The sequence below is a fragment of the Gigantopelta aegis genome, chromosome 15, assembly GCF_016097555.1.
Source record: "Gigantopelta aegis isolate Gae_Host chromosome 15, Gae_host_genome, whole genome shotgun sequence".
Classification (NCBI taxonomy): Eukaryota; Metazoa; Mollusca; class Gastropoda; order Neomphalida; family Peltospiridae; genus Gigantopelta; species Gigantopelta aegis.
The window spans coordinates 31,848,012-31,863,024 of record NC_054713.1 but is presented as its reverse complement, the minus strand read 5'-3'; the positions used below and the strand labels follow the sequence as shown (position 1 = coordinate 31,863,024).

Genomic DNA, 15,013 nt, shown 5'->3' with positions numbered 1-15,013 from the left:
TATTGTAAGAGTTATTGAGAGTCCTTTTGTCAGCAATTAGTCACAAAGTAACTTAAGTCACACAATTGAAGCCAGGAAGTGGATGAATTAGGGAGCTTACCAATATTATTGGGAGAGAGGGGGTGTTTTGCAAGATTTTTGTTTAAGGAAAAAAATGCTTTTTTTATTATAAAGAAAATCAGCCAGTCATTGTTATTTTGCTCTTTAACAATGTTTAATTTTTGTCCTAATTTATTACAAACAAACAAGAGATCAAAAAAACGTCTCATAATCATTGCAAATACTCATTATGATTGAAAATAAAATGGTTTGGTTGGTATTGAGAGGTTTGTTACAACTTTTTATAACCCAGTGGTCTTAACGGTTTAACAAAAAAACCCATATTTTCAGTACTGTGGCACCTGCTGTCTGTCTGTAAAAATCAGCAGACATCTGGGCTTTTCGTATTACGGTATTCTCAGCAGGATGTTCCTGTACCCAAGGTGAAACGGGTTCTAATTTTACAAAAGTAGGCAACCAAAATGTGCCTAGCGTTTCATCAAATAAATTTAATATTAGAGGGGGAGGGTATCAAGCTTGAAAAAAAATAAAATGTGCCTGTTTGTGTTTTTGGGAAAATAGAGACCACTAACAACACCCACTGAGCACATTGATTTATTAATTATAGATATTGGATGTCAAACATTTTGTAAATTGAAATATAGTTTTAGGAGGAAACGGCCACATTTTTTCATTGGGAGCTTTATAGCACCATCCCACAGACAGGACAGCACATACCATGGCCCAGTCTGGAACGAGAAATAGAAATTCTCTCGAACCATGCATTCAGGCGATCATTTAAAAGTATGTCCCAACTTACATTTATCAAACTATTTTTAATTATCCAGTTAAGGTCACAGTATGTAGTTTCATCCATTTAAGTGCACTAGTTGTTTTGTTTAATTTATTCCTGTGTGACAAAGGCTTTTTTTTTTTTTTTGTGGGGGGGGATTTACCTCTCTATATATGTACAGTACGCTTGTTAGAGAGAAAGAATACCTTTTTTGCAGCAAGCAAATATATTCGTTTTTAATTGGCTGTGGGCATAAAAATGTTATTGTGTTGGTTTTTTCCTCTTATTTTTTTAAATACAGCGCCGGTAGAAGAAGAAGAAAAAGTTCTGTACAAGGTGGTCGATGAGGAGAACAAAGCAGTGCAACCATCTCATGATGGGGTAAAGAGAAAAAAACAAAGCACAAGATCAACGATGGAAAACCTGGGAGTCAGCCAAGGTGATTCTATCTTTCAGCTTACAATACATGTTGCCGTGAATCAGAAATGGAACGAACAAACGACGAAATATTTTATTTAACGAACCACACTCAACACATTTTATTTATGGTTATATGGCGTCAAACGTATGGGTGAAGGACTTCACAGATAATTAGAGAGGAAAGCCGCTGTCACCACTTCATGGGTTACTCTTTTTGATTAACAGCAAGAGATCTTTTATATGCACCATCCCACAGATGTACATACCACGGCCTTTGATATACCAGTCGTGGTGCACTGGCTGGAACAAAAAATAACCCAATGGGCCCACCGACGGGATTGATCTCACACCGACCGAGTATCGAGCGAGCGCTGTACCACTGGGCTGCGTCCTGCCCCTTCAGAAATGGAAGATGATATATCAATTATAGTATTACTTAGTATCATGTGAAATATGTTTACATTATTTTCATTTATTTATTTAAATAAATAAATAGAAAAATGAATACGTTATATTTGTCATGAAATAATTTTAAAATGAGAATTATTTTATTGAAGAAATTATGTTCAATGTATACAAACTGTATAAATCACTAACTGATATTCCTTAAAAAGCTATCCTGAGTTTGCCAACTGACAGAGACTTTTTAATGACTGTAATAATTATATATTAAAAATAGATTAGTGGAGACCAAATCTAGTTTTAGCTACTTACAAATATTAAGACAATCAGAAACACATTGAATTGAATATATTTACTGTGTAACTTTAGTTGTTAAAAGATTTTTTTAGTCAGAAACATCTTACAAAAAAGTTTGTTTAGTTTAACGACACCACTGTAGCACATTGATTAATTAATCATCGGCTATTGGATGTCAAACATTTGGTAATTCTGACTTGTAGTCATCAGAGGAAACCCTCAAAAAAAATTGGGATCTTTTATATGCACTTTACCACAGACTGGAAAACATACCACGGTCTTTGTCCAGTTGTGGTGCATTGGTTGGAACGAGAAAACCCCCAAACTCAGCTGAAATGGATCCACCCAATCTGATTACATTTAGCTCTACTGGTCTACCAGTAGATCTACCAACATTGCGTGGACTCCCCAGGTCCAGGTGACATTTCATCTATAAATAACAATTTTAAATATCGACCAATTACACTTCATCTTTTATAGGCGTTATTCGGGGGGGTACAAATTCTAAAAACTATCGGGCAATGACTATTTATGCAATAGCGTTGAACTTGTTGGTCTATTTCAACATTGAAAAAACAGGGGGAAAAGTGCAGTAATAAACTCTGGATTGTTACACTAGTATAAACAGATTTTATGGCTATACCATCACGGGTTTTTGTTTCGTCTTGAAACGAAATTTTATATAAAATTTATATTGAAATTAGTTTTCCCGCTATACTTGGTAATTCACCCGAATCATTTCGTATACCCTCGGATAATCCCGATATATTTTAAATTCTTTTCATATCACTGGCATATGATTTTGCAAGTAAGGTTTTGATTGGTCGAATGAAAGGTCAACTGGACATGAGCTCCAACAGGCTGCTGTTAGATTTCACATGTAATAGTGGAGCTAATTTTAATTAGATTGGGATCCACCGAGGTGGTTCGATCCTGCGATGCAAGCACCTCAAGCGAGCACTCAACCAACTGAGCTAAATCCCACCCCGAAACATCTTACAGCAGCAAACTCAGGACAGTCCCTTTAAAACACACACAGACATATATAGTTATTTTCTTGTTTAAAGGGACGGGACGTATATCTTTTTTTTTTTTTTAAGCCCTGTGGTAAAGCATTTGCTTGACACGCGGCTCGGTTTTGTGATCGATCCCCATCGGTGGGCCCATTGGGCTATTTCTCACTTCAGCCAATGCACCACAACTGGTATATCAAAGGCCGTGGTATGTGTTATCCTGTCTGTGGGATGGTGCATATAAAAAGATCCCTTGCTGCTAATCGAAAAGAGTAGCCCATGAAGTGGCCACAGTGGGTTTCCTCTCTCAATATTGTGTGTGGTCCTTAATGATATGTCCGATGCCATATAACCATAAAATAATATGTGTTGAGTTGCGTCATTAAATAAAACATTTCCTTCCTTTTCTCTTGTTAAAAATCACTGAAAGAATTATTATTTCTCACAAATAATATTTAAGTATTGTCTTATTTTTTAATAATATTGTTTATGATTATGCTGTTACAATTTAATTTTATATACAAGCAGTATGTGAGGTCTGTCGTATCAAGAGCTGAACGACCGGTATCAACAGAACAACATGTATCGAATCCTGGCCCACTGCGACTAGTTGAAATATCTAAGAACCTTCCACACAACTCCATTACCGACATCAGTCAGTTCAGCTTTCCCAAAGTGAGTGTATTTTCATTTCAGTTTGAGTATATTGTCATTTCAGTTGAGTATATTGTCATTTCAGTAGAGTATATTGTCATTTCAGTTGAGTATATTGTCATTTCAATAGAGTATATTTTCATTTTAAGTGAGTGTAGTTTCATTTCGAGTTTATGTATTTTCATTTTAGGTGAGTATATTTTCATTTCAAGTGAGTGTTTTTTTTCATTTCATGTGAGTGTATTTTCATTTCAAGTGAGTGTATTTTCATTTCATGTGAGTATATTTTCATTTCGAGTGAGTATATTTTCATTTCAAGTGACTATACATGTGTGTGTGTTTTAATTTTTATTTCATGGGCAGGATTTAGCTCAGTCAGTAGAGTGCTCGCCTGAGGTGTTTAGGTCATAAGGACGAATCTCCTTGGCGGGTCCAATGAGTATTGGTCCATCCCAACCAATTAACTAGCTATGACTCGGGGTTGAAGTTTAAGTTAAAGTTGGCAAATATATTTCATTGTTAATTTGCTAAAAACCTCATTCAAAAATCGTCTGTCGATGATTGATGTACAGCCATGTTAGCTGTTGTGCTCCATGAAACTTTAATTTGGCGAAAGATTTCCTTAGCAAATTCACCAAATTGTTAATATGTTATGTGCTTCAGCCTCAACCCTGTAACTGTATATCAAAGGCCTTGGTATGTGATGTCCTGCATAGGAAAGTATTAATTTTTCATTGAAGACCTATTTCTAAACCAAACTGGCCTCAATGGTGTCATAGTTAAGCCATCGAACATAAGGCTGGTAGGTACAGGGTTCGCAGCCTGGTACCGGCTCCCAGCCAGAGCAAGTTTTAATGACTCAATGAGTAGGTGTTAGACCACTACACCCTCTTCTCTCTCGCTAACCACTAACTCGCTGTCCTGGGCAGACAGCTCAGATAGCTGAGGTGTGTGCCCAGGACAGCGTGCTGGAACCTTAATTGGATATAAGCACGAAAATAAGTTGAAATGAAATGAAATGAAAATTTCTAAACCAAGCCATATTAAGCTGCCACACAAAATAACGACACAGGTAATGGTGGTGTGGTGCCTGATCACACTTTAGTGTTCTGAATTGTTCATCATGTACTGAAGTTAAAGGCAATTACTCACACTCCTTAATAGGCAGTGTAACCTGTTAGTTATGTACTGTTTATCTGTTAATTTACACATATGTCTTCTTGCTTAACAGGACATGATTTAGTTCAGTGGGTTGATTGCTCGTTTGAGGTGCTTGCGTTGTAGGATCGCACCACCTCGGTGGATCCATTCCACTGACTGGCTTTCTTGTCGTTTCTACCAGTGCACCACAACTGGTCCAAGGCCATGGTATATGCTTTCGTGTCTGTGGGAAAATGCATATAAAAGATCCCGTGCTGCATTAGGAAATAATGTAGTGGGTTTCTTCTGAATTACCAAATGTTTGACATCCAATAGCTGATGATTAATTAATCAATATGTGCTAGGTGTGTCATTAAACAAAACAAAAAGTGTTTTCTTGCTTAAATTTCAATTTTGGCAAATTCAGCGTTTAAGTGTCATTAAACAAATTATTCATTCTTTTTCATGGATCATTAAAATTACATTTTGTACTTTTATTTTCAACCAATAAAACGATGTCTATAGGTTTGTTTTCCTTTTCTTTTTCACAGATGTGAGTTTTTGAACCTGAATAACAACTACATTGCATCATTCAAGGTAAATTCAAATGTTTCAATATGTGTTGTAGCATTTATCATTGTTTGACACCCAATAGCTGATGTATTTTTCGTGCTGGGGTGTCGTTAAACATCCATTTGTAATGTGTACATCATTTTATTATTATATCAACAGCAACAGCATAGGCATTGTTTTTGACATTTAAAAGACCTTGGTATCCTTGTTTTTCTTCATAATACATGTATTCAATCCAGCAACAGATAATATTTATAAACAGCATGCCGTCATAAACAAAGACTAATATATGTACATAATTATAGAATATTAAACAAGCTTCCATTTCATATCATAATCATGAGGGACATAAACATGATATGAAATGGTAGCGATTTTAATATCCTATTTATTACCCAGAATCCATCATAATTTATTTCACTCATCTCATTTGTTTGATGTTCCTATAAGGTTGTAGTGTGCCAATCGCTGATGTTATCGATGACGTCGAAATGTTACATCCCACTTGGCGTTCTAGTGAGACGTATCACTTTGATTTGTACCAAGATATTTTTTAACCATATGGTTAATAATATATAACACCTCTGTATAGTTTGGCCTCAACAGCCGGTGTTTATTCAGACCCCACTGTGTAAGAGGAACTATCACTCTCATTACTCATCATTCGTCGGAGACTAGGGGCGGGACGCAGCCCAGTGGTAAAGCGTTTGCTTGATGCGCAGTTGGTCTAGGATCGATCCCTGTCAGTGGACCCATTGGGCTATTTCTCGTTCCAGCCAGTGCTCCACAACTGGCATAACAAAGGTCGTGGTATGTACCGGTACTATCCTCTCTGTGGGATGGTGTATATAAAAGATCCCTTGCTGCTAATCGAAAAGAGTAGCCCATGAAGTGGCGACAGCGGGTGTTCTTTCTCAATATCTGTGTGGTCCTTAACCATATGTCTGATGTCATATAACCGTAAATAAAATGTGTTGAGTGCGTCGCTAAATAAACCATTTCCTTCCTTTCTTCGTCGGAGACTAGTTCAAGGAGAGTGATTTTTAACTCCCCTTAGCTTGTGAATTTAATTGATGTCAATATAACATTATCTCAAATGGCTCCCAATAATCTTAATTAGGGGAGAAGTTAATCGCTCCCCTCAATTTTTTCATGTTCAGATCTGTTACTTAGTTGTTCTTTTTGCAGTCTGCCGAAACTAACACATGTAAAGTACTTGCCATTGGAAACAAACAAATGGCTGGTGTTTTCTTAGTTATAATGGGTTTTTTTGCAGAGTCTGCCTTAACTACCGTGTATAAAGTACCTGCTGTTGGAAACAAACAGTGTTGGAAGTCTTGACTTAGTTATAAATTCATTTGCAGAGTCTGCCGAAACTACCGTGTATAAAGTATCTGCTGTTGGAAACAAACAGTGTTGGAAGTCTTGACGGTCTGAGACGCTTCAGATCATCGGGTCTCGAGGAACTCTACCTGGCGGCAAATCCCATCACCTTCGTTCCAGGTTACAGATCCAGGTATGCAGGAGTCGCATGATGGAGGGATGGATTTAGATATTGGATAGATGGATTTGGGGTGGAGGAATGGATAGGTTTAGGATGGGTGGATGGGTTTGGGGTGGAGGGATGGATAGGTTTAGGATGGGTGGATGGGTTTGGGGTGGAGGAATGGATTGATGGGTCTCGGTAGGTGTATGGATGGGTGGGTTTGTGTAGAAGGATGGATGGGAGGGTGGTGGAGGGATGGATATAGATATTATATAGATGGATTTGGGGTGGAGGAATGGATAGGTTTTGGATGGATGGATGGGTTTTGGGTGGAGGGATGGATTGATGGGTTTCGGTAGATGTATGGATGGGTGGGTTTGGGTAGAAGGATGGATGGATGGGAGGGTGGTGAAGGGATGGATTGATGGACAGATTGATGAGTAGGTAAACGGGTGGGTTTGGGTTGGATGGATGGATGGGAGAATGGTGATTGGTGGGTGCGTTTTTGCTAGATTAATGGAAGGATGGATGGATTTTATGTGAATGGGTGTTTTTTGGGGGATTGATTGTGTGTGTGTGAAAGGATGGGTGTGAGAGTGGATGAATTGATGGACGAGATATTTTATGTGGTTACATTAAAGTGTGAGGTTTCAATATGACATTATTACCCATATCTCCTTTTGTGAATACTGTTATCATTTTATTACAACATAGATCTTTGTCTTAGCTGTTGTTATTTCAGAGTGTTTCAAATTTGTTGTATGTAAATGTTACGTAACCCTTACTGTTGTTATTTCAGAGTGTTTCAAATCTGTCATATGTAAATGCTACGTAACCCTTACTGTTGTTATTTCAGAGTGTTTCAGATTCTACCCAGACTCCTAATGCTGGATGGAATTCCAAAACTGGAATCAGATTTGATAAAAGAACCCGATCTGGAAGACAACAATAAAGGATGTGTTGTTGCTTAGTAACATGATACCGTTGAGTTCTGTCCACCAGTGGTTTAGTCTTTATCCCTAACAATACTGTACCAGGGATTGGATGCATCAGTTTATTACCTATGGCAATTTTGAAATGTTTCTGCCATGGGCAAAATGCTCATCTATAACAGTTTTGTGTCTGCCTACAATATTTTTAAACAGTATCTTGCATTAAAGGGACATTCCTAAGTTTGCTGCAATTGTTTAAGATGTTATCGACTAACAGAAACATTTTAACAGTTGTAATTACATATCAAATATATTTTATGCATAAAATATCAGTGGCTGTATATTAAACGTGTTTCTGATCGTTCTAATATTTGTACTAGGTTAAATTTCATTTTATTTCCTAAAATATATGTTTTCGTATGTACAAAATTATTTGAAGACAAAATCCAGTTTGGGTTTCTTACAGATATTAAGACAACCAGAAACACATTGAATATACAGACACTAATATTGTAAACAAGAAAATCTATTTAACATGTAAGTTTAATCATAGAAATATTTTATTAGTCGGAAACATCTTACAATGCAGCAAACTCAGGAATGTCCCTTTAAATATAAAAATAATCACATGAACCAATGGCAAATTTTTTTTATCAATAAAGGCTGTGACATATGGCAGTTCATATCACAGCAATTGATGTCGATTAAATTCGAGCCCTACTGTGTCATCGAGTTTATCCCAGGTGTGGATACAAGGGCTCGGACTCCCTATTTGCTTCATCGATTCTCAATAAACTTTTAACGGGTTGGTTGTTTTTTGTTCCAAATACAAAAAATTCACATTTCAACATGTGAAATATCTGTCAAGCTAGTCTATAAATTATTTGCATTTGCTGTCGTCTTCTAATACCTGTACCAATTTGTATAACACATTTAATGGTTATAAAAAACCAAATTGATGGAACCCAGGGCTTGAACTTAATGACAACACCAACGGTAATTGCAGTAGTTGCCATCAGGTCAGGTCAGGTCAGAGAGTTTAATGTGCATATTCAGAGCAAGCTGTTGTAGCGCATGCCTGTCCTGGGCACAGGTACCGGCCTCAACCGGCTCTTCTGTCCAGGACAGGAGTAGCTGCCATACAATCATTTAATTTTTAGTGTAACCTGTTATGACTTTATAAATGATGTGCTAAGTATTATGCATGACTGAAAAATGGATTATTCAAAGCTAGCCTTGTGTGAGACGACTGTCCTCGCAATTTTTAAAGGTCTGTCTTCTGGGCTTTCATATTTACAACATGAATAAATCTGGCAGCACAGACGTCGACAGTTTTTTTTTTCTTGACTTATTGACCGACATTCCATTGTTTGTTATTATTCCTTGTGACAGGCAAATCTAAACTAAGATTGTGGTGCAATATTTAAAACATAAATAGCATTTAGCCAATTAGGAAATTGTGTATATATTGGAAAGTAACATTTCATGGAATTGATCCCCTGTGACAATTATTCATTATCTTGCGACTTTTACCCTAAATAATAATTACGACGGACGACTACAAATTGTGACTGTCTTGTGAGAAAAAAAGTGTATCATATTGAAGATTATGTATTCAATTCTGGTTAATTTATTGTGATTATATTAAAGCAACAGATTCTAGTTTTTAAGCACTAAGGCATATTTTTTTACTATTAGAGCCGTTTATGATCACTGAAATCAAACATTACTTATATTTTATTGTTTAGATTATCCATTTCCATACAACTGAAGTGTTTCTGGTCATCTTGGTGTTTCTAATAACACAAAATGCATTTTTCATATTTTGAAAAATGCACGTGTCTGAGAAGTAATGGTTATGGAGTCTATTTTTAAGGGTATTTCAATGTCACACTCTTGTTTCACTCTGTTGTATTCAAATTTGTTTCAGGTTTGTAAATTAACCAAACTTAGTGTCCATTTTTACGGGTTGAAACTAGGGTCTAGGTGAAAAATATGGCCTTAGTGTTTAAAAACTACGGTCTGTCCATTTAATTTAATAACTAATCTGCCTGAAAAGTTCATTAAAAATTCAAATAACTACAGTTTCTTATATTTTGTTTCACTTATTGAAACATGAATTTGACTACAAATTTTCTAACCATATTCGCCAAATTTTATTTTGGTCCAGCTTAAATAAACCCTGAGAACGTGACATCATTGTTAAATTTTGTGATAAATGATGTAATTTTAATACTTTGCCTTATAATTGTTGTCATAAAACCAGGTTTCTGTATAATACATTGTACTACATTTTGTTATATTTGTAAAGTTGCCTTTATAATCAGTTTCATACCATACAGGCTTTCATTGTGCATTTTAAACTCCTAACTAGCGTTTTTATGTATATATGTAATGGTATAATGGTGTATGATAATATACTTTTTAATAATTAATAAGCAGAGACAAAAAACTGTTTTTGTCTTTGTTCTTTGGTACAAAAATAAAAATGATAAGAAACCACACAGAAAGGCAATGCCACACGATATGGGTACCACAATAATAAGTGATCGCTTGTTATGCAATCGGCCAATCTCATATGAGGCATTCGTATTGTGTCTCCTTAACATTACATACATGTAAAACAGTATAGATAGTGGGGAGGTGTATATAATTATTATAAAAATAATGTGTTTGGAACATGTTTGTCATTATTGGATATTGCAAGATAATTTAATCCAGTTTAAATTACAGTCTTAGGAATATAGGTTACTTGCATTGAGATTGCCCGACTGTGTTAATGATTATGAATGTTTCGGTGTAATATAATTCTGTCCAGATAAACTAATCTTCATATTTTCATAACATTTAATTTATAACAGTTGTGGGGAAATTTATTTTTGCTTTGTATAGACACTATCAATTTATATTTTATAAATTTGTTATTTTGTTTGTGCTTACTTTACATTTTTGCACTTGTACTTTGTATATTGATAATCATTGTTATTGTGTAAAAAAAAAATTTATGCAGTCCTCCTATTTATAAACTAACATAATAAATAAATGAATGATTAAATTGTCTTTTATTACTATACAATAATCAAAGTTCTTTTGGTTTGCTTTTTTAAGTGTGTTTTACTATACATAATGGTCACTGAATAACAACTGAGAACAAAATGGCAGTGTGTTTATCAAATTTAAACTGAAAATAAGCTTGACAACTTAATTTTATATTGAATCCATCAAAAACTTATTTTAACAACCTGACAATCTGGGTTCTATTTTGTTTTTGTTGTATATCACATTTTCTTTATATCTAACAAATATATTGTGTTATGTGGCAGTATTTATATATTTATCCTTCCGTCCTTCCATCTCTCTCTCTCTCTCTCTCTCTCTCTCTCTCTCTCTCTCTCTCTCTCTCTCTCTCTCTGTGTATGTATGTATGTATTATTTTACATCATTTGTTACGCACTAATTAACAGGCACGGTAGAAGCAAGTAGACATTGGGGGAGGGGAAGGGGGGCTGACTGAGATCGAGGGCACAAAGCAAAGTGTCTAGGGGATTCGGGGGTATGCTCCCGTAAAATTTAAAAACTAGTTTTCCTGAAATGCAATTTTCTGCATTCTACAAGTAAAATTCATCTCTATCAGTAATATTTTTTATTCAGAATTATTTGGAGTATTTATTTAATCCGCCGTGCCTGATTAAAGTGATAATGCACAGTATTAATATAAAACTTAATAGAGACAATAATTAGAAAATTATTATCGATTTGAGTACAGTATCATGTATGTGTTTTTTTAATAATGTGATCATTGATGATGTGTGTTAAATGTATCCTATATGACGCATGTTTATTCAACTGTGATATAAATACCTGCTGGATCGGGGTTGTTAATAACACGTTTTCTATACAATTAATAAAGAAATATTTTGAACTGATGTGTGGTTATCTACTTAATGATTATGTTAAAGTGGCAAGTTCTGCTTGCATTCAGATTCCTGTCTTGTAGAGCTTCGTGATGTGATACGGGACCTAAACATGAAAAGCGATAATTTGACCCCCTCCACCCATGCATAGGGGAGGGAGAGAGGGAGGAGGGAGGGTGCGTGCAAGAGAGAGAGGGAGGAGGGAGGGTGTGTGCAAGAGAGAGAGGGAGGAAAAGAGCGTGCAAGAGAGAGATTGTGTGTGTGTGGTTTGTGGGGGGTGGGGGGTGGGGGGGGGGGGTTGCCATCCGTAACAAACTGCCTACATAGGTGTACGGGCTTCCATCGCTTTTTAGCCGAATAAAACGAAAATGCCCGAATCTGAATAAGAACATTTATTCATATTAGCATTATTGATGTAGGGTTGCAAACAAATCACAACGTAGTTCTACGTGGATTACAACTAATTTTGCGGGTAGAATGATGCAAATGCATGATAAAAAGGTCTCGGGTTAGCACATCTTGCCCGAATATCTCTACAATGTTTGCCTGAATTTAAGGATTGGTTCCAGCACTAGTGGGCAGTTGCCCGCCCCCAGTCTTATACGCTTATGACTGCCTAAGTGATACGTGATACCAGCTAGTTTTTCTCATTCTGAAAAGTGTTGCAAAGTTACATAATAGACACTTCAGCGTTTATGTGGTAGATTCCACAATGTCAAAGGTTCCTTTGTTTAACGACATCACTGGAGCACAGTAATTACTAAATCGTCGGGGTATTGGATGTCAAACATTTAGTCATTCTGAAAATTTGGTCATTAGAGGAAAGACAATACATTTTTTATACATAATTAAAGATATTTTCCTATGCAGAATGTCAATGTCTGTATATATATGTTATATATATATATACAGACATTGATATTCTGCATAGGAAAATATATACAGACATTGACATTCTGCATAGGAAAATATCTTTAATATGTGATTTTAGTCGTAAAAAACCTCGGATATGTTTAACTAAATACCAAGTACAAATATATGTAGGAAAGACATCGTATTGGCCAAGACTGGTAATTTAAGATGGTTGCAAGTGACGTGTAAACAACGAGACATCGGATTGGCTAAGATTGGTAATTTATGATAGTTGCAAGTGACGTGTAAACAACGAGACATGGGACTGGCTAAGATTGGTAATTTAATTTTAAAATACCTGCAAGTGATGTGTAAACAACTACTTCTGGAAAAGGTGTATCAATACTCAAAGCCCTTTTAACAGTTTCTGATCGTTCTGATGGCTTCTCACCTTTTGATCTGCACTGCCGCCCTCTTTCTTTGTACTTGTCCAATACATTTCGCAAGGATGTTTTTGCGCTCCGTTTCAATCGACTACCGTACACATATTATGCTAAATATTGTGTACAAAGATGAATTCCATAAATTCAACCGAAATGGATGTCGCCATAACACATAAGTGGCTAGTCTACACACGGTATTTACTTTCTAAATTCCTATTATTTACATTATAAGACAGAAAACTTTTAAGTTTTATTAACATCTATGTTTATAAGTGACATAAGATGTTTCCAGGACAGTATTTACATTCCGAATTTCAATCATTTACATCAAAACACTTAACAAAAAGCAAACAAACGCACCAAGAAATACGCCAAATGCCATAAACGACCATTTTGACAAGTGATATTTCTGTTGCTGCTTTCTCCACTCCTGACTTCCCACGGCCCACTCTGGTTTTGCAATGTCAGCAGATTTTGTTCCAGATCCCCACAGCACTGTACGTCGTCTGTACGGCAAGACTCCTGCCAAACGTTTGGCGTCATCAGTTTTCGCGCTTTCTGGTAGTTCTTGGATACTCTTCACTTTCTGAGAATTGATTGGGTCGTCAGAGAAGCACTGGATTCCGTCACACGGCCAGTGTGACGTAGTACTCAAGTTCCAGAACGCGCGCTGCTTTGCTTTGATGTATTCTTTGCTCGCCCATACCTCTGGAGCCATGCACACAAAAACCACATATCTCCAACGGCCGGGGTTTCTTCTTCCTTTAATTGGTCTGGCATTGGCGTGAATGAGTCTCGAGTCCCACAGAACCATACCTCCTTTTGGAACAGGAACTCTCTTCCTTGCCACCCTCGCGTGTCTGGTATACCACTCGACTTCGCTGTCTTTCAATGTATAGTGAGCATTGATAGTGATTCGCATTCTAGCTTTAGGATGAGCTTCAAAGAAGTCCAGATGGAGTTTGTGAGACCCCTCTAGAACCGCCAGCGTCCAGTCGTCTTCCTCGGCGTCTTCTAAATACACCCCACCCTGATAAGCATGCAGTCCTACCCTTGCGACGCTTTGGTCGCAGTGTAACCAATGTTTGTCAGGATTGGAAAACTCCTCTTCGCCATCTTCGGGAGGGCGTCCTATGGCAATGGCGTCAAAGCTTGACAACAATTCATTTGTCTCCCACAACTGAGCGAATACAGCTTTAGCCTGTAGCCGCACTGCCCAGGTAGGTTCCATGTGTCCGGCTCTGTAGCGCTGAATCAAAGAGTGGGAGGAAATTGGCCAGTCGCCATCTTTAAACTGCGTCAGCCAGTCGTCGAACTGCGATCTGTATTTGTCGCAGTCATCGCAAGATATGACGTTGTGTAGGACTGTGTAACCTTTGGTTTCCAATTCACGTCTCTTTGCCGCCGTCAGCATTTTCTTAAGTTCTGTATTAAAAACAAAAGTAATGATACTGTGAAACAACAATAATTTTATGTTTGTTCCTATCATATATTACCAGTGTATCAACACACTCGAACATGTTTTGTTCTATTAAATGTATGTTATAATGTAATAATACAATCTAATTCAAATTAGCTCCACTATTACATGTGGATCTAACAGCAGCCAGTTGGAGCTCATGTCCACCAATCAAAACCTTACTTGCAGAATCATGCCAGTGATTTGAAAATAATTTGAAAACATTCCGAATTGTCCTCTTTTTTTTTATTCCAGAAAATAGTATACACATCTCAAGGTTTAATTTGTATAGTGTTTCATGTGTTTATAAAAAGTAGTTCCCCCCCCCCCCCCCCCCATCTAGGATTTTGATCAGGGTACGGCCCTGCAATGTCACATATTATAAGAATTGAAATAATTTATACTTATGTAATATAATATTCTTACGACACCGCTATATAGATCTAATAGTCACCAGGTGGGTAATAAAACGTGTTACTTATTTAACATATATAACACTGCATTTGTCAAGTACAACCCCTGCGCGTGCTGTAACCTCACCGTGGTGCAGGGGTGTAACATTCTCTTTGAGAATGGCCAATACAGCACAAATTGAA

The 15,013-nt window shown here is 36.7% G+C and overlaps 2 protein-coding genes across 2 annotated transcripts in view; one reads left to right on the top strand and one right to left on the bottom strand.

Annotated features, from left to right (window-relative positions):
* LOC121390629 overlaps positions 1–8,060 on the top strand; it is an 18,723-nt gene extending 10,663 nt beyond the window's left edge. The window contains exons 6-8 of the mRNA XM_041522495.1: positions 5,310–5,355; positions 6,696–6,847; positions 7,674–8,060. Of these exons, the coding sequence (XP_041378429.1) occupies positions 5,310–5,355; positions 6,696–6,847; positions 7,674–7,788 (313 nt within the window). The 3' untranslated portion in view covers positions 7,789–8,060. The remainder of the gene's footprint in view (positions 1–5,309; positions 5,356–6,695; positions 6,848–7,673) is intronic.
* Positions 8,061–13,196: 5,136 nt separating this feature from the next.
* Positions 13,197–14,372, bottom strand: LOC121390635. The gene has a single exon (XM_041522500.1). The coding sequence runs from the start codon at positions 14,370–14,372 to the stop codon at positions 13,281–13,283; it is 1,092 nt and encodes a 363-aa protein (XP_041378434.1). The 3' UTR covers positions 13,197–13,280.
* Positions 14,373–15,013: the final 641 nt, after the last annotated feature.